Source organism: Labrus mixtus, chromosome 15, assembly GCF_963584025.1.
Source record: "Labrus mixtus chromosome 15, fLabMix1.1, whole genome shotgun sequence".
Taxonomy (NCBI): Eukaryota; Metazoa; Chordata; class Actinopteri; order Labriformes; family Labridae; genus Labrus; species Labrus mixtus.
Window position 1 is genome coordinate 23,539,002 of NC_083626.1, and position 25,950 is coordinate 23,564,951.

The 25,950-nt window shown below is 39.8% G+C and overlaps 2 protein-coding genes and 1 long non-coding RNA gene across 3 annotated transcripts; 2 read left to right on the forward strand and 1 right to left on the reverse strand.

The window, feature by feature from the left end:
* Window positions 1–2,060: 2,060 nt before the first annotated feature.
* On the reverse strand, window positions 2,061–16,832 carry LOC132989904 (uncharacterized). Its single transcript, XR_009675947.1, has 2 exons — window positions 16,348–16,832; window positions 2,061–7,553 (listed from the first exon to the last, which is right to left on the reverse strand). It is a non-coding gene; the product is annotated as an uncharacterized LOC132989904 (long non-coding RNA).
* On the forward strand, window positions 3,581–7,902 carry scrt2 (scratch family zinc finger 2). The gene is made up of 2 exons (XM_061057842.1): window positions 3,581–3,740; window positions 7,100–7,902. The coding sequence occupies exons 1-2, from the start codon at window positions 3,581–3,583 to the stop codon at window positions 7,900–7,902; spliced, it is 963 nt and encodes a 320-aa protein (XP_060913825.1).
* A 1,228-nt stretch (window positions 16,833–18,060) lies between the features above and the next one.
* Window positions 18,061–19,653, forward strand: srxn1 (sulfiredoxin 1 homolog (S. cerevisiae)). Its single transcript, XM_061057843.1, has 2 exons — window positions 18,061–18,334; window positions 19,254–19,653. The coding sequence occupies exons 1-2, from the start codon at window positions 18,125–18,127 to the stop codon at window positions 19,461–19,463; spliced, it is 420 nt and encodes a 139-aa protein (XP_060913826.1). The 5' UTR covers window positions 18,061–18,124; the 3' UTR covers window positions 19,464–19,653.
* Window positions 19,654–25,950: the final 6,297 nt, after the last annotated feature.

Below are 25,950 nucleotides of genomic sequence, written 5' to 3' on the forward strand. Positions count from 1 at the left end.
GTGACCACATGTCAGATGGAGTCTGGGGGCCATAAGTGGACGGAGCTCCGGCATGAGGAGGAGGAAACAATTGGCAAAGAGTTTCCTGCTGTTGTAACAGCAAGTAACCTGAGAAGTGCTTCAATCACAGCAGGATTCTCTTTTTTGTTTCTCACATTTCACATCTGACCTGTTGACAACTTGTTGCACTCGCTATTTTATTCATCATTATTTATCATTATACAATATAATGGAATAATATACAGTATATATATAAATGATATTCATGAAAATGACGAGCACAAACAATGTCACCTAACATTTCTGCAAGTGTTCTTGTTTTTTGTGTTTAACAGTTACAGGTGGTTTCCTCCAGCATCAGATACAATGAGGTGGAAATAAAGGATAAATTATCATTTATTAGGAAGTGGCAGATGTATTGGTATACTGTGTAAACATTACCTTTATTTTCAACACAATGAGATGTGCTCCACTGACTGGCCTTAGATCAGCAAGCACATTTATTTTCAATTCATGTAAAAATGAAAAATGAAAAATGATTTGAAACTACATGTAACATGTCGTCACATTTTTTCAGACTATGTCACCCGGTAAGAACTGTTTAAAAAAAGATGTGTTCTGGTTTTGGTACCAGAAATAAGTGGAGTGGTTTCTTTTTTCCATATTAGTTGTGAGCTAAATATTTGAAGGTGTTGGACTTTTGGTTGAATAAAACATGATGTTTGGGCTCCGGGAAGTTGACAAAGTTTTTTTTTTTTTTTTTTTATGACTTTATTTTTGGCTTTCTGGGCATTTTTAAAATGAGTTAAAATAAAATAACTGCTAGTTACAGCAGTGTAAAAATGTTTATACTTAAACATGTTAAGACTGTCAGTCCCTTGCTGTGTTGAGGACATGAGATAGAAATAATGAGAGTTTCAGTCGAGGGTGGGCTGTAGTTTAAGAACCGTCAGGTTGGAGAAGCTGCTGGAAAAGCTCAATGTGAATCAACGAGGGTTCATTGTTTATTTAACCGTCTGCACCATGGATTCAAGTCTGAGGAATAATTCAACAGTTTTCTCATGAACAAATAATGATCTTTGCAACAACTCAAACAACACAAGAAGCTGATGTTTAGGGCGGGTTTAGTGAAATATCTAAAAGCAAACTGTTGCAATTAGCTCATTCAAGACCAATACTCTGTTTAAAACATGGCTTCATTAAACGACGTAAATATTTCCCCCGATAGAAGAAAGCCGTCAGCACAGCTCGTTATTTTAGACAATGATGCCTCTGCTGACCTTTCTCGTCCTTGCCTCGGCTCTATAAGCTTCGCTCGTTGACAGCAATGTGAACTTGTCCTGTAATGTACAATCACACACGTGTGATAAATCCTGACCTGACCGATTTAACACCGTCCGAGCTGCAGGGTCACTGTTACTGTCATGGTGAGTTAGAGGTACCCGGCAGGAGAGGGGGCACCCCTAAAGCTCTGGACAGAAATGCATCAACTAAAGCACAGTCGAGTATAATTTCAAGATAAACGTGGATTCTATATATATTCAATCAGTAATAAGATGAGCATTTCATCTCTGGAGAGACAGCGTGATGGGTTGTTGGACAGATTGAATTTTTCTTTCAGCTGGAATCCACAAGTGGTGGTAAAATATTTTTAATATGGAAAACATGCTCCTCTGATAAAACTGAATTTAAAGCAACATTTTTGAAGAATGTTCATTCACCTAACAGCTGTACTTATTCACTGAGCTGAAAGATGTTGAGAAGAGGAAGAAAAAAAAAAGAGAATTTTATGCAGCTAATAAAGCAAGTGAAGAAAAAAATCATTTGTTAGTTAATTTCTTTAATGTAGGGTCATAGAAATGCAGAATTATGACTTACCAGAAGTGAGAATTTAATCAGAAAATTAGAATTAAAAAATGTTTTCTTTACTTTTTCTTTAAAATCATGAAACATTCAGAAAATGAAATGGACATTTTCCACATTTGCTGACTTGCTGATGTGATTATCTAAAAAAAAAAAAATACAAACTAACTGTGTATGAATATTACAAACATGATGTCCCCATGATGACTTCACCACCACCGTAACAGCTCCAATTCAAAACGGAGCAGAAAAGAATGCACATGGTCTCTACACTATTTGGATGCTTTAACTCCCTCATCATATTATACAAGCAAACATAACCGTTCTAGATTTTGTTATTTAATAGTTGTTGTTTTTATTTAATACTGTCCCCATGAATTAATCGAACAAGTGATGCTGAGTGTTTCCTGTTGATAGAGAATCAAACAGGTGCATCATTTTTGCCTCAGTGTAAGTTGTTGCATTCAGACCATCCGGGAGATTTAATGATTCTGTCTGAATATTTCTCTTTAATTCATCCTTACAAGAGAACAACGATCGTGGAGTTGTAATGAAAAAATAAAATGTATAATGTAGCATAACATCAATAAAGTGAGCTAATGAATCCTCACAAATACAAACCAACCCAGAGATAGCTGGCCAATTTAGCAAGCATGGATCTAATTCTAGATTTCACCCTAATCAAAAAAAATGTAATTAATTAATCAGATAATTCACTGCCACGCATGGCAGGACACACATCTGTGCAGCCGTAATGTGGAGGGAGCGAGAGCAGCCGAGCAGATCAGCACTGGTGCTTCCCCATAGCTCGCTCGTCAACACTGCTGGAATCCAGAGCAGCTTTAATAAAAGGGTCCAGCTCTCCCAGACGCTCAGATAACCTCTCCTGTACTGTACGGGTGCCCTCAGCGTGTGTGTACGGCGCAGCGTGGCGAAGGAGCCCAGAGATCTGAGGCTGTCTGAGGTAACAGAGATGACATGAGGGAGGCAGCGCCTGTACAAGGCAAACATAAACTGTGCCACTTCATCTGAAAACAATGGGGGACAGGACACTGAGTGTGCTCTCATCCACATCTCCATTGTCTGTCCTCCTCTTTTACTCCTCCTCCGAGCATGGAGCATAGGCAGGGTGAAAGAGGGGAGGGGAAGGGGGAGCAGCAGTGGGGGCAGTGGGGGTCTGGCTGTGTTCTTTCTCCTCTGTCTGTGTGCGAATGCACAGACGGTTCAGTAGTAATTTGATGTGTGTCCCCGGGGACATTTGATGGATTAAAGCTAAGCAGCTCCATTTCGCAGCACCACCTGATCTTCCACTGCCTGTGCCCCATATAAAGGCTGGCGTGATTGCTGATCTCAGCTAGTCTGACAGTCTCTCTCTCCCTCCTCTCTCTGTCTGTCTCCATCTCTTCTCTTTCTCACTGGTCCCTTAAGCCTGCTGCATCACAGGAGCTATCCAGTGCTGAACAGGATCGCTTTTATTTTTTATTTTTTTATTTTTCCGGGGGAAGCTGGGGGAGCCAGAGAGTATCACACAGCATTGCCGTCAGCCTTGTTCTTCACTGGTTTCCATTTTCTTTCTTATCTTATGTTTTTGGCCGTTGTCTCCACATTAACCGCAAGGATTACCGTCAAGCCAGCTCTGCACGCGTGCTTCCACAGAGGGTCTCCGTTATTTTCTCTCATGCGTTTTTCTCAGCTCTGTGTTTTTATCCATTGAAACATGCCCCGCTCATTTTTGGTGAAGAAGATCAAGCTTGATGATTTCTCTTCGTCCAATGTGGCCACCTCCAATCATCATCACCACCTGGACGACTCGTTCACTTTTGCACGCTCCATCACAGACTCGGTGACCAGCCTTGGGGTCCGTCTTAGTGAGAATGGTGAGTTAACATGCCTGCAGTCTTCCCAGTAAAAGATTTGTTAGCGCTACAGCTCTGATGCTGGTTTCAGCATGCCTGACATTTCCACACTTAGCACAGATGGCATCGTCTTTTGTTTTTGCATCGGGTGAGATTTTCTTTTGCTCGAGCCAATAACATGCTCGTAGTGTGTAAATTAGTGCGAGACGTAACATGCTGCCAGCTGATTTTTGCATTAATATCCTAAATAATCCTCTCCAGAGGCACCCCACCCCCACCACCCTGCTCCCAGACTTTTGTTTTTTGACTCCAGTGAAGGACAGACACAATTCAGGTCACAGCCGCGGATTAGCTTATGTAAATAGGGAACAAAACGTGTGTATAATCAGGAGAAGCTCCAGTTACGTATTTGTATGACTGTACCATTGCTGTGTCGGCTGAACACACATACGCTGACTATATCTGGCCCTCATGTGGACTAAAAAATTCATGAATATGAGAGATGAGTATCAGATGATACATTTGTCCTTAGCTGTTATTGTCCTTGAGTTCCCATCACCGTCCGATCCTCCCTTGCCCCCCTCTTCCCATCCAAATGGAGCATGCACAGTCTCCCCACCCCCATCACTCCACTACATCTTTCTCTTCCTTCCGGGCATTCGAAAAAAAAAAACTAGCAGGGGTTAGAGTTTCAGCCGTGCAGGCCTATCGTCGCCACAAGAGACATCAGCACAGTGTACAGTACGGCCGGGAGGGAGGTGGGGAGCGAAGGGAAGGAGAAAAAGGGAGACAAAAATGCTTGGGGCAGCAGTGAGGCAGATCACGTGATGGAGGTTGTACAGTAAACATGAAGAAAGGCACATAGCTGCACTGTGGTCAGCACACGGCGGTCCGGCCACAGGAAGCTCCGGTCTGAGCTGAGAGGCGACCTTCACTTTCACGCTCTGCTTTAAGCTCGCTGCTTCCATTTTGTGGCCACATTCAGGGACCATATGTGTGTCTTTGTTGTGCTTTGTCAGGTTATTTCCACAGCGAGAGAGGCTTCACAGATCACAGCTTAGTGTTGTGATGATGCTGCCCACCTGTTATTCAACCGCTTCTATAACAAGGCCGAGTGGATTTTAGATGCATCAGGTTTTAGTGGAATAGCAAAGATTCCTGTGCTGGTTGGAAATGTTTAACTGCTGAATTAAAACCAGCTAACTGGGTACAGATCAAAGAATTTAAAGCAAGAAATAAAAACATGTGTTTCCTATTTGCTTACCAGGCACATTTTGCAGCTTGAAATCAACGCTGTTTACATTTCCTGCTGAATCATAGATTTATATTTTCAGGAGAACAATCAATTCTTATAATCACAGTTATTCTCTATTGTTCCTCGGTCTATTGTTCAACACCATGCAACATAAGCATTCTATCAAAGAGCAGAAAAGAAGGTAGCGCGCAACACTGGTGTTTCAAAAAAAGGCAGTTCATTTCAACAAAAGATTATTTTCATGCTGAGTCAAAAGGATAAAATATAAAAGAATTCTCAGTATGGCAGAAATACCCGGCATCAGCACTTCTGCAGCGCCAGCAGATTTCCTTTCCCCCCATTGTGGAGACATTTGACTTGAGTGTCTGTGGAACAACAAAGATGGGTGGCTGAGAGGGTCCATTAATTACATGCTTACTTTGCATTAGAGGAGTGAGTCCATGAGCTGTAAAGGCTGATACAGCGCAGGTCCTGAATGATGAGCTCTGTGTCTGACCTTGGATGATTGAAGCAAAGTAAACAATGCTGCTTACACTGATACAGTTTGTTATGTGGAAAAACAACAACAGCGGAATAAAAGACCATACACGGCATGAAGTACAGAGACCCTTCAGGTGGATTTAGCTGCGAGAGCTGCAGCATTTGTTAAATTGATTAGGTAGGTATTTCCTTTTAGAAAGGATAAATAGCTTCTCTTCAGTTTTAGAAAGAAAATGTTGATCTCTCTCAGACAAACACAATCTGTGACCTCATGCAGTGCGGTGGAGTGCTGTGTGCACAGACCTGGTGCTTCCCTGTCCCCGGGTTGTCATGGTCATGTCTTTGACAAAGTGCGTGTGTGAACAGAACCCCTTTGGGAATGGAGACCCCTGTAGTAAGAGAGCACTTCAACTGATTTCTTAATGGGCTGTTTCTTGGAGGCTCTTCAGCGTGCTCTCCGCTGGTACACAGGTGACCCTCTTCACAAACAATGTGTTTAAAGCCATGTCTGACATTATCAGGCTTCAAGCACACTGTCCTCGACAAACTATAATTGTGTGTCTCAGATACTTGATCTGTTCATCGCACTATTTCTATCTTCTCCCCTGCTCGGCTGCTGTAACAGCTGCACTATTTTACATATGATAGCCTATTGATCACTTCTAAACTTTGAATTTCATTAAAAAGCAGTCAATAACTAATTTCCACCGCTTGCTGCACACACTGCTTAGGGATGGCTTTTTTTTTCTGCAGCTATGCACTATTTCTCTCAAGAAAAGAGTTTCACTTTATTTTACATTTGCACTCACATGTTGAGCCTATAGAATATCAGCCCTGGAGGTGAATGCGTATAGTATTTATTACGCTCCTGATATTCACAGCATAAGAATGTATTGAGTGTTGTTAGCTGCCAGGAAGCCTTTTAGCTCCTCTGGCACCGGGCTGCTTGGGAGGGAAAGAAAAGACATGAATGAGGCCAACAGAAATATATCTCTCTGAAATCATGTTCTATGCAGTTGGACGCATTGAAATGACTTGTGGTGCTTTGTGCTTTGAGAAGTGAGATGAAATCCTACAGGATGTAAGCAGCTATGTAACAAGTTTATCTGGTCCTACAAAATCAGGTATTTGTTGCAATGTGGAAAAAAGAAACATCTGTTTAGAGATAAATGTTGTGGGATGTGTTTTTAAAGAAAAACGACAAAATAAAAAGTGTGGACATCTGTCAAGGTTTCAGGTTATGGTAAACAAACATGAAGACAGACCTCAGCGATAGAGAACTGACATGAGGAAAGGAAGCTGTCATTAATAAGACTACTTTATTTAAGAGGGGCTTTAATATGCATCTTCTTACACAGGAGAATTCCTTGATGAGCTATTATCTAACGTTCAGCCTCATTGTAAAATTTCAACCTTCCTGAACGCAGCAGAGTGTGTCATGCCTCCCTGCATCACTTCCAGATTGTGCGTACAACCTGTGAGTTCTCAAAAAAAATGCAATTACCTCTGTGCTGCCACTCACTTTTTCACCGTTTCCGTGCAGGGCGTTCATCCAGCATGATAATCATGTAATCAGCAGCATGTCACTATGTCCTTATCCATCACAACCCCTGGCCAACTGTGTTTGCGTGTGTCTCTTACCCAGGCTACATCCAGGATTACATCACGCCATCTGTATACCAGGAGGAGAAGAAGATGGAGCACAAGCTGGCCTCGCCGGTGTCAGACCCCCTCTACACTCAGGTGAGCAGTGGAGGGGAGTACTGCGACCCCGACCTGAAGCACCCCGACAGCCCGCAGTCTGGCATGACGGCCAGCGGCTTCTACAGTGGTGAATCAGAGGCCCTGGCCGAGGGTTACACCATGGATGCCTTCTTCATCTCTGACGGGCGATCGAGGCGGAAGGGAGACAGCGAGAGTCGGGGAGGGGGCTCTAGAAGCAGCAGCGCCAACGGCGGGGCTCAGGAGAGAGGGGTAGCCGGCACGGCTCGCCACACCTGCAACGAGTGTGGCAAGACGTACGCCACCTCTTCCAACCTCAGCAGACACAAGCAGACGCACCGCAGCCTGGACAGCAAGATGGCCCGCAAGTGTCCCACCTGTAACAAAGTGTACGTGTCAATGCCTGCGCTGGCCATGCACATCCTCACCCACGACCTCAAGCACAAGTGCGACGTGTGCAGCAAGGCCTTCAGTCGGCCGTGGCTCCTCCAAGGTCACATGCGCTCGCACACGGGGGAGAAACCCTTTGCCTGCGCGCACTGTGGCAAAGCCTTTGCTGACCGTTCAAACCTCCGCGCCCACATGCAAACACACTCTGCCTTCAAGCACTACCGATGCAAGCGCTGCAATAAGACCTTCGCTCTCAAGTCCTACCTGAACAAGCACTATGAGTCAGCTTGCTTCAAGGGCTCTGCAGACGAAGACGACTCTGGATCAGAAAACTAACAGCGAAGAAGAAGCTAAATTTTGAACCTCTGTTTGTCGGTTCACAACCAATAACCCTGTTCACTCTGCCCTCCATGCCTTTTTTCTTCCCTTTTTTTAGAAAGCAATATTTTCACTGAGATTACGTGAAGAAACTCTAATGATTATGGCAAAGACAATTTCAAAAGATGCTGGATTTTTTCCCTGCACAGTAGCTAATCGTCCACAGAAACATACAATCAAACAACCTTCCCCCAAATAGAGACTGTAGATGATAGTTGTACACAATTAAGCAACATGTGCTTGCACGGATGTGGGCACATGTATACACACACACTAACAGACGCACACAGACATGCACACACACTCCACAAAAACACAGAAATGTACGCACGTGTGCACACACTTACACACACAATTATATATGAGGCCTGGCATGTGAATTTTTATCAATGACTATAATGATATTGATATCAATAGTAATAATATTTAGATTCCTGATATTTTATAGGAAATAGTAAAGAGAAAATGAAAAAAAAAAACACACACACAAAAAAGGACTTACAGTGTTCTTTTGTTTTTTAGAGACAAAATGACCTCTTGTATTTTTATGCTGCTTTTTATTTGCTAAGAATTGAATTCTTTTGCAACTGCCAACATGAACTTTTTATGAAAATGTGAACTATGACAGTATTTGCAAAAAAGGGAGATCATTTTAAAAAGGTAAAAAGACAAACCCTTTTTTCACACCAATGTTTCAATTCAACGGATGTTATTTTTCTATTTGATTTTTCTAAATTTATTTTTTTGTGCTTATTATCCCTTGTTGATGAAAAGCATCTTTGTAACTGTGGGTATTCAACTAAAAATAATTGAATAAGCTATACAAGATCATAGGCCATAGGTCATTCAATTTAATCTGCAAGAGCAGAGATTTTAAAACTGGCCTGTTGAACAGGCTTTCACACCCTCTGTCTGATCCAATTCATAGTCTCATTCTGATATACAGACTTAGATAATAAAAAAAAAAAAACACACACTGGGAGCCAGACCAAATGATCTATCGTAATAAGTGCCATGTGCGGTCGACTCTTCTATAGCAATGAAAACTCTTGATGTTCTTCCTTCACCATGGTGGCTTGCATAAACTCTGCTGCCTTTCTGGTGCATCGTTCCATCTTTAAGAGCAATGTCCACCCAGTGTTTGAGGTGCTCCCCCTCTGCCTGTGTTACCTCAGAGTGAAGGTATGGACTCACACACCCTCAGTTACAAAGTGACACTCAAAGATTCTGTTTGTCTCTTTTATATGTCGCTCAAAGCTCCGCCCACGGTTGAGATGCATTTCATCTATTTATCATGTAAATACTTTATTTAACTACCTATTTATCTATTTATTTATCGACCTGATTTTGTGTATTTATTGAAGACTTGCTTATGTGTTCATTATCATGTATTTATTTATTATTATTTAAAAAAGGAACATCCATTGACCTTGCAAGATGCTGCTGATCTTCAAAGAAAATGTTTATATGCATGAAAACTGTAGAGAGTCCGTGGGACTTAGTTTTTTAAAGAGGAACAATGTACAGAACCAGTGTTAGCAGACTTCAAATGAATGAATGCAGAATTATTTTTTATTTGTTTTGGTGGCAATAACTTTACTGAAATGGCGATTGACATGTATAACAATCACAGCTGTCCTCTTTTCAGTCGATTGGAGCAATAAAAAGATTAACAGAATAAGAAAAACGAAAATATTCATCATCTTACTGTTTTTCCAAAAGTCCAACGCCTCCTTGTTACAGGAGATTTTTTTTAGCCCATTTTCAGTCTTCAAATCTCAGGCAATAAACAAACTCCAGAAAGGTTTGATTTTTTACGTACACGTGGGCCTGAAAATAAAACGAGCAATTTGGTAAAATCAGAAAGCCAAAAAATGTAGTTGTCATCTACGACTCTAATTAAAGGTGTAAAAGCAATAATGATAGTGATGGCGTAACTATGAGCAACAGTGAATCTTAAATACAGTGAGTCCCGACTGCTGTAGCCATTAATTCGACTGGAAACGACTGCTTTTCTATATTATTGTTAAGATTTATATAAATGTTTCTTTTGTTTTTAAAGCTTCCAGGTAAATCTAAATCTTTTCCAACAGCTGAGTAGTAGGTATGATCTAACCGTACTGGAGGGTTACACAACAGGATTACAATACACTTCATTTAGCTTTCTAAAATAACAAATCCTTTCAAATATATTTCAAGTCAAAGTCAAAATGCTTCAATATAACTCTAAAAGTTTCAGCTTAAGGAAAGAAATTGAAGATTGAAAGTGAATAAATGTCCTAAACAGCACTTATTGAGTCAGTCACAAAGTAAACTGTTGTGATGAAGGTTTCAGAGATAATTGTAATAAAATGACATGCAATAATGCACTTCCAACTCTTCCATCAACCTCCCCCCCCCCCCCCCCCCACCAAATCAAATACCAGCCGTCCTCATCCCAACCCAACTGCCTCTAAACAGACGCAGCGAGGATGAGATGTGCTGAAGTGGGATTGGCGGAGGGCGGCGGAGTGTGGGAGGATAACAGGTGTTTGCAGACAGACTGCAGATAGGGAGCGTAATTGAGTCGGTGAGCGACCTCCAAGGGGAAGGTCAAGCACCAGCAGGCAAATGCACTGTCAGCTATTTGCATTTTCCAAATGGATGACACGATGGCAGTAATGCTGAGCTCGCCCTTAAAAAGAAAACATCAAAAAACAAAGAGAAAAAAAGAGGAGTTTTGCTCAGTTTATGCATCCTCTCGTGTTCCGCCTGTCAATGGTCGTCTAAGTGCTACAGCTGAATCACTGCGTGAGAGCATCCAAACCACCTGTCTCTTGATTTACTTGCAGAACACACAGTTGGGCGCGTCGCTGTATTCTTCAACCGATGCAGAAGTCATTACTTCCTATGGATTCTTTTTAAAATATGTGTTTTATTTTATATTGGGCTGGGAAAACCTGGGGACTCTGTTTTAATAAGGCAGATAAAAGCAATGAGATCATTAAAAACATCAAATTGGAAATCGTACGCAGGCTTGAATCTCAAACTGGCAGTGTTACAGATCGTCTAAAGAGAAAATACTAATGGCAGAAAACGAGGCTTCTCACTACAGATGTAGGGAAACATTGTTCCTCTTTGATGATTTTGTAAATAGAACTGTAAATATACCACAGCAATAATATGACAATGCATGTAGACATTTAATTGCTCTTTTTCTATTCATGTTGTCTTTTTTATTAAAAAAAGAGACAAATACAGGTACCAATTGCAGTCTGGGTGGCCATGCGAATCAGGGAGTGTCTTGATAAAAAAATTACTTCCAACTGTATCCTCAAAGATTTGATCATGTTCTGTATCATTTTTTTTTTCTGTTCTCGTTCTATTTTATTTATGTGCCCGGCTTGGCTGCGCAATGAAGAAGTGCCAAAAAGTATGATTTCCATGACAAAAGCCTTCAACATATGGTTGGCTGCTTGAAACCTTCCATATGGTCCTCAAAGAAAAAAAAAACTGATTAAGATTTTCCACGTTCTTTCTTTCTCACTCACTCTCTCTCTCTCTCTAGCTCTCTCTCTCTTTATCTTTCTCTCTCTCTCTCTCTCTCTGTTCCAGCTGAGTATGAAGAAACTAAGCCATGATTGCTGAGGGGTGTTTTGATTTTTCTTGTTCTGCTGCAATTAATACTGACAACAATAGCAATGATAACATTAATAAAAACAATAGCACAAGGAACCACTCAGACGTCTACTCTTTTTTCTTTCCAAATGATCACATTTGATTTCAAAATTGTTTTGTTTTTTCGTCACTGAGAAAGCCTGCAAACACACACACACACACACACACACACACACACACACACACACACAGTGCAGGCGAATGTAGACGGGCCCACCTGTTCAATCAGGTTTAATATCTGTCTATACTCCTTTCTCTGAAATATATACGTGTATAATATGAAACGTACTGGAATAAATGGTGTATCAGGAATCTGTTTGAAACAGCCTTTAGTCAACACAGTGAATAAATCATAGTTTAGACTGTACTGTGCCATCAGCTGTGGCCTCCTGTGTCAATGTTTGATGAATTTTACGGGCTTTACTGTCAATTTACTTTCTTTTAATTTCACAGCCACAGGCCCCCCCCCCACCCCCAATTGTCAATGTTCTTTGTTTTTTTCTCAGCAGCTGAGAGCAGGAACGGTCAGAAGACCTGACAACACCAATCCAGCTTTGAATAAGAGTTCTTGGGATGTCGGCGTTATCAAAAGCAGAGGCATCTGTTCCACCACTATTAAGCCCTTCCCGGTCATTAAATTTTAATGGAACATTGATTTTATGCTGGAACTAGTCTTTCTGAGCGACTCAAAAGCGGGAGGAAAATATGGAACAAAATAAAAATGAATCATGACAGCGGACAGGGATTATTATTCTGGGGCTTTTCTTGATTGGTTTCCAGGGAATATACAACACTTGAATTCAATCGTTTGTGTCCTTCAGTGTCCTCCAGCAGCACAGCAGCAGTATAATGAGGCAGCAGGCAGAGAGCAGAGCAGGGACACTTCTGCTGCTCTTTCCTCTCTTTTACGTTGGAAAGCGGTGATTGCTGTGGCTGTCACTGCAAGCGTCTGTGCTTGTTTAGTTGCTGAAGTTCCACAAATAAGTACAGGTACATAAATTGTCGAGTTTAAACTCAGTGTTGATTCTGTTGCACACAGGAGCAACATTTCAGAGAGCTCACATCATCATTCATGGGCGTACTCACTCAAACTTTACCCTGGCAGATGTTGTCCCTTATCACATTTTATGATGAAAGTAAATAACTGATTTCATTACACAGCAATGGACTATAAAATGAGGACCCATGCAATCCAATTACTACGCCCGAGGTTGTGCTGTGTGTGTAAGAACAAGAAGCAATGAGTGATCAGCACGGGCAGGCAGGTAGGGGGGACTGCTGCGCTCCCTTCATACATGATGCTCAGCCTTCGCCTTTCACCACCACACACACACACACACACACACACACACACACACACACACACTGAGCACTTCAGGTAAATTATTGAAAACATCCTACAAAATTGAGCACGCCACATGCTCACTTCAAAGATATTGACCTGAGAACACCATCATCTTCTGAGTGACTCTCTGAGAGGAAATGTAACTGCCTTCTGATGGGGCGAGGGGTTGCCGCGAGGTTACTGCACAGATCTTCATCCAGCAGCAGAAACAGATATTGAACAGCACAAACTGAAGGAAAACAAACACTAAACTATGGATGAAATGTTTGTGAATTTACAGCTGTGTTTATTCTAACTTTAACTGAACTGCTTCCATGCACAGACAAATGATCTCTACGGCAAAGATGACTGTGATTAAAGACACGTGAGGACAAAAATCTATATTCATAATGAATAGGTTTCAAGTTCAGTAGTACAAATGTAATTGCAACTGGTTCCTTTCTCACACAAGACACATCCAGCAGCATATCATATTACAGCTGAACTGATTAGACGATAAATTGAATGGTTCGGTGTTAGAAAAAATATGAACAACAATTTGAATACCGGTAATTTAGAGTCTGTAAAGGAAAAATGCAAAAATGACATCTTCTGACATTTATATCGACTTGAGATGGTAACCTGGATATCTGGAATGTAAGCAAACTATAACAACCAATCTCCCCTTTGAACTGACATTTAAAGATCAATCAATAAATTAAAAATATATGAGAATATAACAGATCAATTGGTAGTAATGTTATTTGCTTTTTTTTTGCCCCTAAGTGTTTTACACTGATTTACCACCCTGGAAAAAAAAAGACTTTGTTGCTAAAAGAAGTCAGTCAATAAATCCATTAGTCGGATAATTATTCTGAATACATCTAATGATTTGACTTGTTTGAAAATATAGAAAAACCCAGATTTATTCCTGGAAGAACCCTTTTAAATGTGAGTATTTACTGATCGTATAACTAGTCATCTGAAGACGTTCATATGGGCTCTGTGAACTGTGATGGGCCTTCAGATATTCATTCAATTAAAAAAAATGAAGTGTGTGCAAAAACTGCAGTCTAATAAATACTTCTCTGTTCTTTATCAACGCTCATTTACAATTTACAATGAAAAAGAATTTCAGTTGCAACTGGTGTCTCTCCGTTTCTAACAGGTGACATAAGAAACAACAAGACATTTTTATAATAAGAAAAACTATCACTTCTGGATTCAACACATGCCGGCCTTTCCTCTGACCCTGCCCATACATCTGGCGCCATCTGTTGGTGAATCACCAACTGTCAGCACTCAAAATCAACGACAACAAGCTTTGTTAAATGTTCAACTGATAAACACAACTGTGGGACATGTTCCACTCGAGGCTATATTTCCTGAATCTCGGTTTATGCCATCTCTATCCATCTTGTAACAAATGTGCATTCACAGTGACCAACAATAGTCAACAAGAGGTTAGTAAAACCGTTCTTTTCAACCATTCAAGGCCAACCAACTGTAACTGGCCCTTTAAGAGCTAACAGTTTGTCTTTTCACATTCTGCATCACAGGAGAGAGGCTCATTAAAAGTGCCTCCATTCCTCACTGTTTCATCAAGTGAGACTGCCAAGCTCTTTAACTCAGTGTTCTTGATGTTTGTGCTGTTTGTGTAAAACCCATCTGTTTCCCCGTCTCTCTGTTGGCAGAGGGTCCACCTCATCCGTATGCTTCTCTTTTTGAAGTCATGTCAAAATCACATTTTTATGCATCTAAGATATCCAACTTGTCATCAGCACTCAAGCAGAAGTCAAGGAGTGCATTCCTTAAATAGCTCATTTTTTCCTTTTCATATATACAATACATGCAGAAACACAGGAAGCAAAAGAACTACAGACGTAAGGTTTTTTATCATTTGTTTTACAGATAAATGCGAATATTTGAAAGCTTTTTGTGTTGATGTCTGAACAGTTAAAAAAACCCAACATGTATTGCTTCAGTTTTAAGGGTTAATATTAATGAACTGAAATGTAAGTCTGCAGCTTAATCCGCATCTAAATAATCTCACTCCAAATGTACTGCGCCTCTTCTCTCTGGGGTGAGGTTGGGAGAGCAATTTCACTCCAAGGCAAGGAAGATCATTAAACAGAAATCCCGTTCTGGGCAGTTTACTAGAAGGAGTCAGCGCAGAGAGTAATTTCATAAGTTTAAGCTGCGAGAGCCACCAGTGAATAATCAACATCAGTGAACAAATCAGTCACACATCCAGCCGCAAACACAGCAACATCCTCCGCTGCTAAACCGTGTCACAATTTTAGACACGTTCATCTATCACAAAGCTATAGTTTGAAGACTGGAAATCGCCGTCAGAATAATTATCACTTTAAAAGCATGTCAACGTGTAAAAAAAAAAAAAAAAAAAAAAGATGGTATAAATAAATATAGCTCACTTCCCTGTCGGAACGCTGGCAGGTAATTTTCTCCAGCTGCTCTAAGTGTGACAATCCCACGGGGACTGAAATCTAATATTAACAGCAAATCATTATGTGGGAACTGTTCTTCCGTGACCTGCCGCTGTACCTGTGTGACTAACTCAATCTAAGTAATTGAGATATGTTAGTGACTAGAATACAGTCCTGCTGTGACAGCAGAGGGTCACACAGAGTGCAGTGGGACTCCAAACACACCTCAGCACTGGAGATGATTTACATGTCTATATGCTTTGACTGACAGGGTTTGTTTTTTTCTCTTTGTGTGATGCTGGCATCTTTCAGCGTGTGATAAAGTGGCTTTTGATTGACAGCAAAGAAACCACTTGAATCTGACATTGTATAAAGTGGTGAATGCCCAGGGGGGGATATGTCACCATACATATTTACAATACTGTAGTTATTCAGACAGTAACACCAAGTCATGCAGGCAGCGGCGCGCTCGATAACAGCGTATTACAGTCTAATTGGAGATGTTCAGTTACTTTATATTATAGTGCTATCAGCCAAATTGCTCTTCCAGGGGGGGAAAAAAGCAGAAAATCTAAAATGACTTTTGGGGAAACCACAAACAGATTGTTGCTGCAAAAGTTAAAAAAAAGGTGATTACATTCACTGCAGGTCCTAAATCACAGGCTGTGTTTTGTTCTGTTTTATTCTACAAGGATATATAATGTTCTGATACCACTGTTAATGATTAAACACTATATATATGTAGACCTCCTTCATGTTGCTACTGATCCCCGTGTGACCAATTAATCAACATAAGAGACGCTGCCATTGCAGTTCAAAGTATTTGTGATAATTCAATATAATGGCCTGCCTCTCCTGTCCAAGAAATCATTTTTAATTGTCTCATTAGAAGATGCTGTAGCTGTGCGTTGGTTGAAAACAACAATAGTTCTGTTTCCGCTCCACTGCCACAAATCTTTGAAGCTTTCCACTTACCTGTGCGATGCTGCGGGCCCAGACGTCCCTTTTTTTTGTAACCACAGCAACCTGGCTGGCTCTTTGAAATCCCTGCAAAAATAGAAAATCACCAACTAGTGCACTTTGATGGAGGAAGCCTATATCACGCAACAGTCGACAACACAAAACACTGACCTCATTAAAAACTATTGTCACCAAAGGATTGTGAGCTTGTAGCGGCTCCCTTCAACTGCATGACTAATTGCAGGAATACAATTTAATGAGAAACACTTTGGCCACGAAATGAATAAGTTGTCTTAGAAAAGGGCTAAAGTTTGTGTTTGGCACTACATCTATTATACCAAGAAATATTCAACAGCTTTCTAACAATAAAGGCTGTTTACATGCCAGGAAGCCAGCCTGTTAACCCTAATGTTCTGTGTGGAAAAACAAACACTTCACTTTGTTATGAGATTTATACTCCATTACTTCTTCTTAGTTGATTGCTCGTCGTCATTTTTATTGATTTACAAGTATTTCTGTTATTGAAGTTTAACGACAGATCAGGTCCATTTATCTTCAAACATATTCTCAACACATGAGAAAACAAAGTGCATTGGAATGTTTGTTTAAGCATAGACAATACAAAATACAATTACATGCATCACTATTTGGTGTAATACAATGCTCTGTTTGTTTCCTTGTCTGTATTGTTCTGTACTTTATTATGTTATGAGTGACTTTCCATCACTGGTTACAGACACACTGCATTTCTAAACATTCTGACTTAAATACTAATTATGTGGGTGTACAGACAAAAGAGAGGAATTCATATATTTAAGGAGATTGCACTAGCCTATATATTCACATGACATTACCAATTTAATCAAATTAAACGGTAAAAACGATGTGACAACCGGAAAGGGTCACTGAAAGTAATACCTACAGAAAATTATTTAATCTGCAGTTTCCTAACATTTAAAGTTTAATAAAGAGTTTTAAATTACTGTTTAGCTGCCAACCCATCAAATTCCACTATTAGTTCAAACCTTTCTAATAGCTAACCTTATGTCTACAGCTGGCATTCATTTAAAACAATCACCCAATCTACATTTCCTGCCCAGTATCACGTTACAGAAATATTTAGTTAATAACCATTGAGCTGGATTAATCAGCAGATACAGAGCCAGATAAGTCGTTGGTGGAGCCTAAATTACTTACAGTAACTTATACTTCCTTGTAATTACTTAATAGTAATTTACATATGTTTACAGTCTATGGTGGAGCCTAAAAACAGAGCTAAAAAAAAGACAACATTTTGAACTTACCTTCATTAGTTGACTCCACTGAAAATAACTGGTTACTTTGCTCTGAAAGTTCTGGGTTGTTGCTTAGAAAACCATATTAACCTTAAAAAGTGAGGACATATTAATGTTGCATTGACAACTTCTTGACAATGCACCAGTTTGCCTGTGTTTCAACCTATTCTAGCTATCTAATTCAGCAGGCATTGTCATTCTTTAACATAATATGACCACAAAGGACAGTTTTAAAACGCTTGTGCCAATAATTTGCGAAACAAATACACGTTTGGGGATTTTAACGTTAGAAAAAAACAAGCTTTTTGGTCTATTTGTTGCCTAACTACCTAGTACCAACCAGCCAACGGTTCTGAGGGGGCGTGGCACATCTGTGATTGACAGCGCCGATGACCAATTAAAACATTCTGTTGACGACACAGACGTTACGCACTACGTAAACAAACTAGTTTCGAGGAAGTAGATGACCAGACTCTACTACTACAGTCAGCAGGTAAATGTTTCGGCTTTGGCTCGGCGGTAACCCCGGGGTGAAATTGTTTGTTTCATCTTGTAGAAACATGTCGTCAGAGTCCATTCAGTCAGGTCAGTCGATTCACTCGGACAACATCAAAGAGGTTCATCACGTCCCGATGGATGTCGTCATCAGACCCATTCCTCCTGTACTGGATGAGCTCAAAGTCCAGAGTCTGATGAACACAATAAAGGTAAAAAAAATAATAATATGTAGCCTATGTATACATGTAAAAGTTAAGGATATGGCGTTGCATTAAGACAGTAAAATGATGATTTGTTTTCATGTCAAATGTATCTCTTTATAAATAACTTACATAGGCTTTAACATGTTGTGATTTACTTGTGGGAGTAAATTAAAAAAAAAATAATAAAAGTAAAGTAAATTCATATATTTGAGTTAATCCATGTATTTAAGTTTAAGTTAAAAATCAGTTAACATTTATACAGTGAACTATTTACATATTTGAGTTTACAAAGTTAATATTGATATACTTCCATGTTTTAATGTTTGCAGTAGCATCTAGTAACTGTGATCAAATTATATTGAATCTACTTCTGTGTGTGTCATAATGTCTGCCTTGAGTTTAATCATCCTAACCTCTGATTGGCTAATGACGGGGACATGTGATGAGTAACAAGGAAGTGTTGGTTGTGTTGTGTAGCAGAACAATGTGGATGACAGTAAAGTGCGTCTCCATCCTTCAGTGATCCATCCACCACACATCGGACCCTCACGTTACAATAGTAACAAGACAGGAGAATCCCACAGTTGTAGACTTCAGATTTGATTACTGTGAGACTTCACCGTCTTTACTGTACCTGAGATTTGTAAATAAAAAAGAATAATTTAAGAAAAAAGGCAGGGCAAACATAAGTGTTTTATCTTTTCACCTTTGCTGCAGAGGGGAATTCACCTTTCATTTTCAATAAAGAAAAACTAAACAAAAAAACACCATCTCTGAAGTGGTTAGCTTTGAGAACATAAAGCTCATGCACTGATATATTTATGTGAGTATAGAGGTTTACATTATATTGTACTTGCATGTTTTGTTTTCTTCTCGGCTCTAAACGTGCTGAATGTATTGAGCCTCGTGTTTTCTGTCCTTCCAGGAGTCGGCAGACATCAGTGTTGTTCCGCCCATTGATGTGCTCTGGATCAAAGGTCGAGAGGGGGGAAATTACTACTACTCTTTCGGAGGCTGTCACAGGTTCGCTGCCTATCAGAGGTTAAACATGTCGACCATCCCGGCCAAGCTCATCAAATCAAACAACTCAGACCTCACCACCTACCTGGGGGCTTCCACACCTGATCTGCGCTGACGCTGGAGCAGCTTAGAGTTTGTTTTGTTCAGAGACTTCGTTCAGGTGATTCACACACACGGAGCTTTCTCTTTCAGCTGCTGACTGCAGAGTGACGATTTACCAGCAGGGGGAAATGCAACTCTTTAACCAAACAAAAAAAGTTTTTTTTAGAACATATGTAATGTTATTTAAAGGATATATATCAGTCTGTTTGTGTAAATCTGTGTTTTATTTATATAAATTATACTCGTCCACCAAGAGAATGTCTGCCATGTAAAGGATTTAATATCTATCATCAGTTTTTCTAATATAAACAAATTCAAATTTACTGGCAGTTATTTTTTTGTCCAGTTGAAATTATGACGGGGAAACAGCTGAGTGACAGCAGAGGTTTTCACTTGTGATGGTAGGAAACATACAGGTCTAAGTAATAATAATAACAATGCCTCTCAAGTGATACATAAAGTCTTGACAGTTTGTCAGCCGGGTGTATTGCTTCATTCTGACATGTTGGCAGAATGGTGAGAAGAGGAGAAGAGTCACTTCCATGACTCTGACTTGGAAGTGATGCATTATTCCAAGATGGTTAGGCCCATAGAAGGAGCACCATATACGCTTTAACATCTAAAAACAGATACAAAAATCGCAACTTTTGGACTTTTAATGTAAATATCAGTTTTGGATTTTATTTAGATGACAGCTTTTTGCAGCTTTTTTGATTTGTCAAATGTTTTTTAAGCACTTATTAAAAAATGGGACGTGTCCTTGTTGTATTTCCTGATGATTACAGCGCTGAGTTACAAGTCAGACCCTGACACCCTTGGGGATGTCAGGGGGATTTTTTTATGATCATTGCAGGTCAGATTCAGTCCCATATGTAGTCCCCTCACTCCGACATCTTTGCACGTCTAAAGCTCCTGTTTGTGCATGTGTGGAGATGGGCCTAGCAACTGAGAGAATAACAGAGTACAAAGACACATTTCCCACAGAGGATTAATTAAGTATACAACATTTAAAAAAGATGGTTTGTAAGAGGCAAGTGTTGTTCAATTAAATTCCATTTAAAGTATTGTCATACAATTGTCATTATATGATAGGATTCAACAAAATTGGGATCACTTTTCCTTGTAGGTGCGTTGAAGTTAAAAAGGTACACTTGCATAAAATTCACACTAATAAATACCATTCCCCACGAAGACACACATTTGGATAAAAGCATCCACATCATCCCCAGGATATGAATAAATAGAAGGAAAAAAGTCCCAGTGCTGTAATAGTATTAAAGAGATGTTTTGGTTTTGCTGGTATCTTCACAACCCGGAAGGCGCTCACGTTCTGTGCAACCTTCATGTTATGTTTACAAGTCGCTCCAAACAAATTGCACCAAGAGGGATTAACACAGTTGTTTGAATTGAATTGGATTTAATTACTTGCTCCTATAGGACCATCCTCTATTTAAAAATGAACTACTAAATGTTGACCATAACCCTTCAGATTGTGATCTGCCAGAGACAGAGAACGAATAAGAGACCCTGTCCTGGTCAGTTTATAAGAAAACCCTCCCTAACCAAAGTTCATTCTGTCTTCTCTTGAAAAGCCATCGTGGTGAAATCATTTAGAAAATCTGGGCTTACACTTCCCTTGCCCACAAGGAGAAAAAATGTAAATAGCTGCCTTTTGAAATCCTTAAACATGCAAAACAACAATAATAATAGTTTTCTTCTTCTATGAATTCCTGTTTGTTGTTGACGCTGACCTTGAAACTGAGCTGTTATTAAATCCGGTCTGTTCCTTTTCCCTTCAGTCTTGGAGGAAGGAACTGTAGGTTTGATACGAGTAAACTATACATTGCAGGTCATTGCACAGGGACGAGGCTTTTCCGACATCAGCGCCTTCACAATGCGAGAGCAGAGCTGCTTGATGGTCTCCCTTTGTGACCGTCGAGGAAATGAAGGGAGAGACCCGAGGCAGCTTTTACCGACCGGCCCTAAAGGACTCTAAATTACTCCCTTGAATCGTCGCGTGTGAGAAGACTTCCTGTGGCTCGCTCACTGTCTGGAAGTAACCATATCCTCAAAGGCGTTTTGACACGCAACACCGGTATGAAAACATATATTGCACCTGTTGCTTTCTGGGAGCTTTTTCCATGGGTGGGTCTGAGCACTTTATCTTTGAGGATTTAAACAGATCAAGAGGTCTTAGGGGGGCTAAGAAGAGGAAGTGTTTGTAGCCATTTTTTACAAATGTCAGTTCTCAAATACTTCCCCACATTTACTGCTGTATTGCTAAGTCATGACTTAAAATCAGTTTTTTCACTTCTTAATTCTTCAGCTCTTAAAGTTTGGTGATGCCTTTTTGATGTGTTAGATTTTCTCTGATCAGAATAGTTTATATCCTATTACATCATCAAAAAAAAAACTGAAAATTGACTGAATTCAATTTCGCTTCACTGTTATTTGGTAGAGAAAAAAAAAAGTAATGAGAAATTAAAATGAAGCATTTCACCTAAAGTGCAAAAAGCAAGTCAAGGCTAGTTTAATATTAATATAATTGACATATAGTTCGCACCATTAATACATAAAGCAGTTCAAAGTGCTTTATACCTTTTTTAAAACAGTACATTAAGAACGTTCAGGACATAACAATTAGTATACTTAAGCAGAAAGATGACATTAGAATACAAAATATAATACAAAAAAAAAGACATTAAAATAAATACATTTCTGAAGTCCTTTCCTGGAAGTCATTTCCCAACTCTCTCTCCTATTTCATACTCTGTCCACTGTCTGTCCTATCTACTTCATAAAGGTATAAATACATTGTTTAAAGCAGAACATTTTTCATGTTTAGAGGTATTATACGGGATAAACACTAAGAGGTACATATGAATGTGTTCAGTGGTCATCATAAGATAAATAACAGACCTGTACCGATATATATAATATATATTTGTCAGGCATGAACAGTATGAACAGAAGTTTTAATTTGCAGGTTTATTAGAAGAGTATACAGCACAGAGTACATCAGAACTGACAGTGCTGAATCACTACCCAGTGTGTGAGAGAGAGTAACTTAATCTGGTGACTTTTTATTTCTGTTACCAAGACGAAAAAATATCAGACAAAGTTGAGTGATTATAAAATAGGTTTATCTTTGTTCAAGGTTAAGATGATCTGCCAGGGCCTCAAAGTTGTTCATGGTGTCTTGAGGGCCCTCTGGTGGCTGTGTTTATGTTTAGTTACAGACAACATGTAAGTAGAAACATTTTTAACCATTACTAGATTTAAGAAGAAAGGCTTACATTTAGTGCAACTGATTTTAAATCAATGACTGAGTTGTGTCATTTAATCAATCTGAGACAGTTATTACCAAGTCTGCATCACATAACCAGCAGTCACCCTGTAATCTATACAGTAAAAAATACATTTATGTATATAATGACACAGAGAGGATCACTCTTTCTTATGAAAGCTTTTGATCCTATGAAGAGGAAGTGTTTTATTTTCTATGACGGTAAATATCTATTGTAGTGTATAATTGCTTAAGTTGATTAAATAAAGAGACTTTTCCTCTGTCGCCTTCTCACTTCTGTCGTCTATGAAGTGATCCTGTGGACATATGCAGTCTAACTACCTTAAATCATTCAGACTCTCCCTCCACCGCTTTAAAACTGTATTTCTGTTCAGGCAGCTCACCCATTTGTTCCAGTGGAGGAGGCATTACAACCAAATCCTCTTGAAAGAGTTTGGTTGATGACTTCTCACAGCTTCCTATCCGGAATTCCCTCACACTGCCGGTTGCTGCAGGCGTGTAATTTGTGCCAGATTTGCAACGCCGTATCCACCCTCTGACCTCACACACTGTGTGCTCTGTGACACACAGTGTGTGAACCTCCATCACCCTTTTGCTTTGTGGACGTTTACATGTGCTGTATTTCGCGCAGGCTTCAAACTTGAAATGTGGATCATTTTCTTAGCCATGCCAATCAGAGTAAACACTTGACAAGCCTCCTCTATGGCAGTAATAGTTCAATTATGGAGGGGCGTTGTCTTTGATCAAACATATGATGTGCTTCAAAATCAGCGTATTCTTCATAAAGTTAGTTGCTGACTTAACCTGTAGGTGTAAGCGAAGCCCAAAGCCCCTGCTGTTCCTGCTGAAAAGGTAGAAAAATCAAAGCCCACATGCAAAAGCGGTGTGTAATACTAATACACCGACATTTTATATGCAACTAGTAAACAGGGACTGTTTGTAAGGCTGCAATTTATGTCAAGACGTTAGATATTTTTCTATCGATTTAGTCGATTAAATGATCAAAAATGATGATTATTGTTTTGAAAAATGCCCAAAACTGCATCCTCCGAATTTCTTGTTTTTCTATACCCCCTAAATATTCCTCTAACTGCAAGGAAGGAGTAAAGAATCCAGACAATATTCACATTCAAGAGGCTAGAATCAGTGAATGAAGCTACGACTGTACGTCCCCATGTTTCTATTCGGATCTGGGGAAGCGTTTGATTAGCAGATCAAGGCTGTCAGGCTGAAGTCCGCCCCCACAATTTTGTCAGACATGTTGGATTTTACAGTTCATCTCAAAGATTTGGTTAATTTTCTTTCTATTCAGAATACTGCTGCACCAAGTTCAAGTATAAGCACCCGTTAATCTCATTGTTATCATGTAATATGCAAGGTGACTGTGAGAAAAAATTGAACATTTCCAACTGCCTACTTTCTTAATCTTTCAAGTCTTGTCAAAGTCTTCATTATTTAACTGGATTCAAGATTTGTTCATTAGACATCAAGACCTTAAATCATCAGTAATAGAAGCTGGCTAAAGCTAAAGCATGTTTAAAGGAACACGTTCTTAAGGTTGAAGCCATTTTATTAAATGTCACATATTATACTCCTTTTCAGTTTAAATAAGTCTAAGAGATCCCCTAAACATGTCTGTGAACTTTCTTGCCAAAAATCACCTGTTTCTTGTCTACTGTACCTATAATCCCCTCTATTTCAGCCCTGCTCAGAACAGGCCGTTTCTGTGTCTGTAGCTTTAAATGTAAATGAGCTGTGTCTGGCCACGCCCCCTCTCTGGAAGGGCTTGCACGGCTTTGGACTATAGCCTCTGTACATGGGGTGCGTGACATAACCTCTATAGTCTATCCCTTCTTGGCATTATTTTTCATTGTGTTCTCGGTTTGTAACGTTCACAGCCTACAATGGCACAGTTGACCCGGGTCTACTCCAGTAACGATGATCTGCTTTTCTTACTTTTATTGGCAGGCAAGGATGAGGAAAATAAACATGTGGTCGCATAGTTATTGATTAATGTTTCTCCCCAGCTTTACCTGAACACAACCGTTGCCCTGTTTTATCTGTATCCTAAGCATGGCCAGACACACAGAGACAGGAAACGTATCTCCCTATTCCCATGAAAAGACCAAAGCCAAGTGTCTGTTGCTTTTAGCCCAGAGCCCTTTTTTTTTTTTTCCCAACTGGAGACCTAAATCTTTAAAACACCATTCAGATTCAGTCATTTGAGTTTTAAAAGAGACTGGTTTTGACTGTTCAATTTCCTGAAAGACCTAGGCTTGGTTAGCTCCTGCAAATGATACTTGAACAGGACTTAAAAGTGTATTCGTTGGGGGATTCAGCCAAACGTTTAACGCTCCTGTGAGTGTTCAGCAGCAGGATTGTGAATCTGGGATGAGCTCAAAATAAACTGCTTGTACTTTGTTCACTTTAATGAAGAAACGTATCTGTCAGTGTAACGGTGTGGCTCATTGATGTCTTTTTAATAGTTGTTGGAAAACAATGGAGCTCTATCGCACGGAGGAATTAAACTATATCCGGCTTTGGCTACACAGGCGGTACTTGTTAGCAGGATCAAAACACTGTTGGTTTTCAGCTTTTAATGGGATTGCTTGACTGCAAGAAAAGTCTAGAAAATCACCAGAGCAAGGAACATGCATTCTCTTTGCTACAACATGAATGATAGGTATACAAGTTTGTCCCAAGCAACAGTGGAAAGTTGCTGCTGCTTCATTTCTTCATGTATTTTCCATTTTAACCACTCAACAAAGACCACCGCACCACACCCATTTGTGAGGGAAACAGTGGCCCTGATGATGAAAGGTGGATAAGGGGCAGAATATTAGCGTCCATTAGCATTAAACATGCTCAACTTAGACGCCTTAGATGTAAATGCAAATGTAAGAAAACAAGATCCTTGAAAAATAGTGTGTGCTAAAAATGGTGAATTTAAGCTGAGGTAGGCAATTATGGAAAAAACCAACAAGAGTAAACTAAAATTTCAAAAGTATTTGGTTGAAAAAATGCAAAAGCTGCTCCATCAAACACACAGGTCTGTTCGGACTTACTTTATTGAATGCTAATGTCATGTTAAAACTATAAAACGATGTTTATCTGCCACTCTTGTACAACTAGCTGATAGCTTTAACTCGAGGAAGAATCTTCTCCAGGTCTCTATATGTGTGCAGTAAGGTAC

What these genes read in the sequence shown, in the direction of transcription:
- scrt2 (XM_061057842.1), top strand. Translation starts at nt 3,581, where the DNA reads ATGCCCCGCTCATTTTTGGTGAAGAAGATCAAGCTTGATGATTTCTCT. An exon ending in GGTCCGTCTTAGTGAGAATG is followed by an intron (nt 3,741 to 7,099) that starts GTGAGTTAACAT and finishes TCTCTTACCCAG; the next exon opens with GCTACATCCAGGATTACATC.
- srxn1 (XM_061057843.1), top strand. Translation starts at nt 18,125, where the DNA reads ATGTTTCGGCTTTGGCTCGGCGGTAACCCCGGGGTGAAATTGTTTGTT. An exon ending in GTCTGATGAACACAATAAAG is followed by an intron (nt 18,335 to 19,253) that starts GTAAAAAAAATA and finishes CTGTCCTTCCAG; the next exon opens with GAGTCGGCAGACATCAGTGT.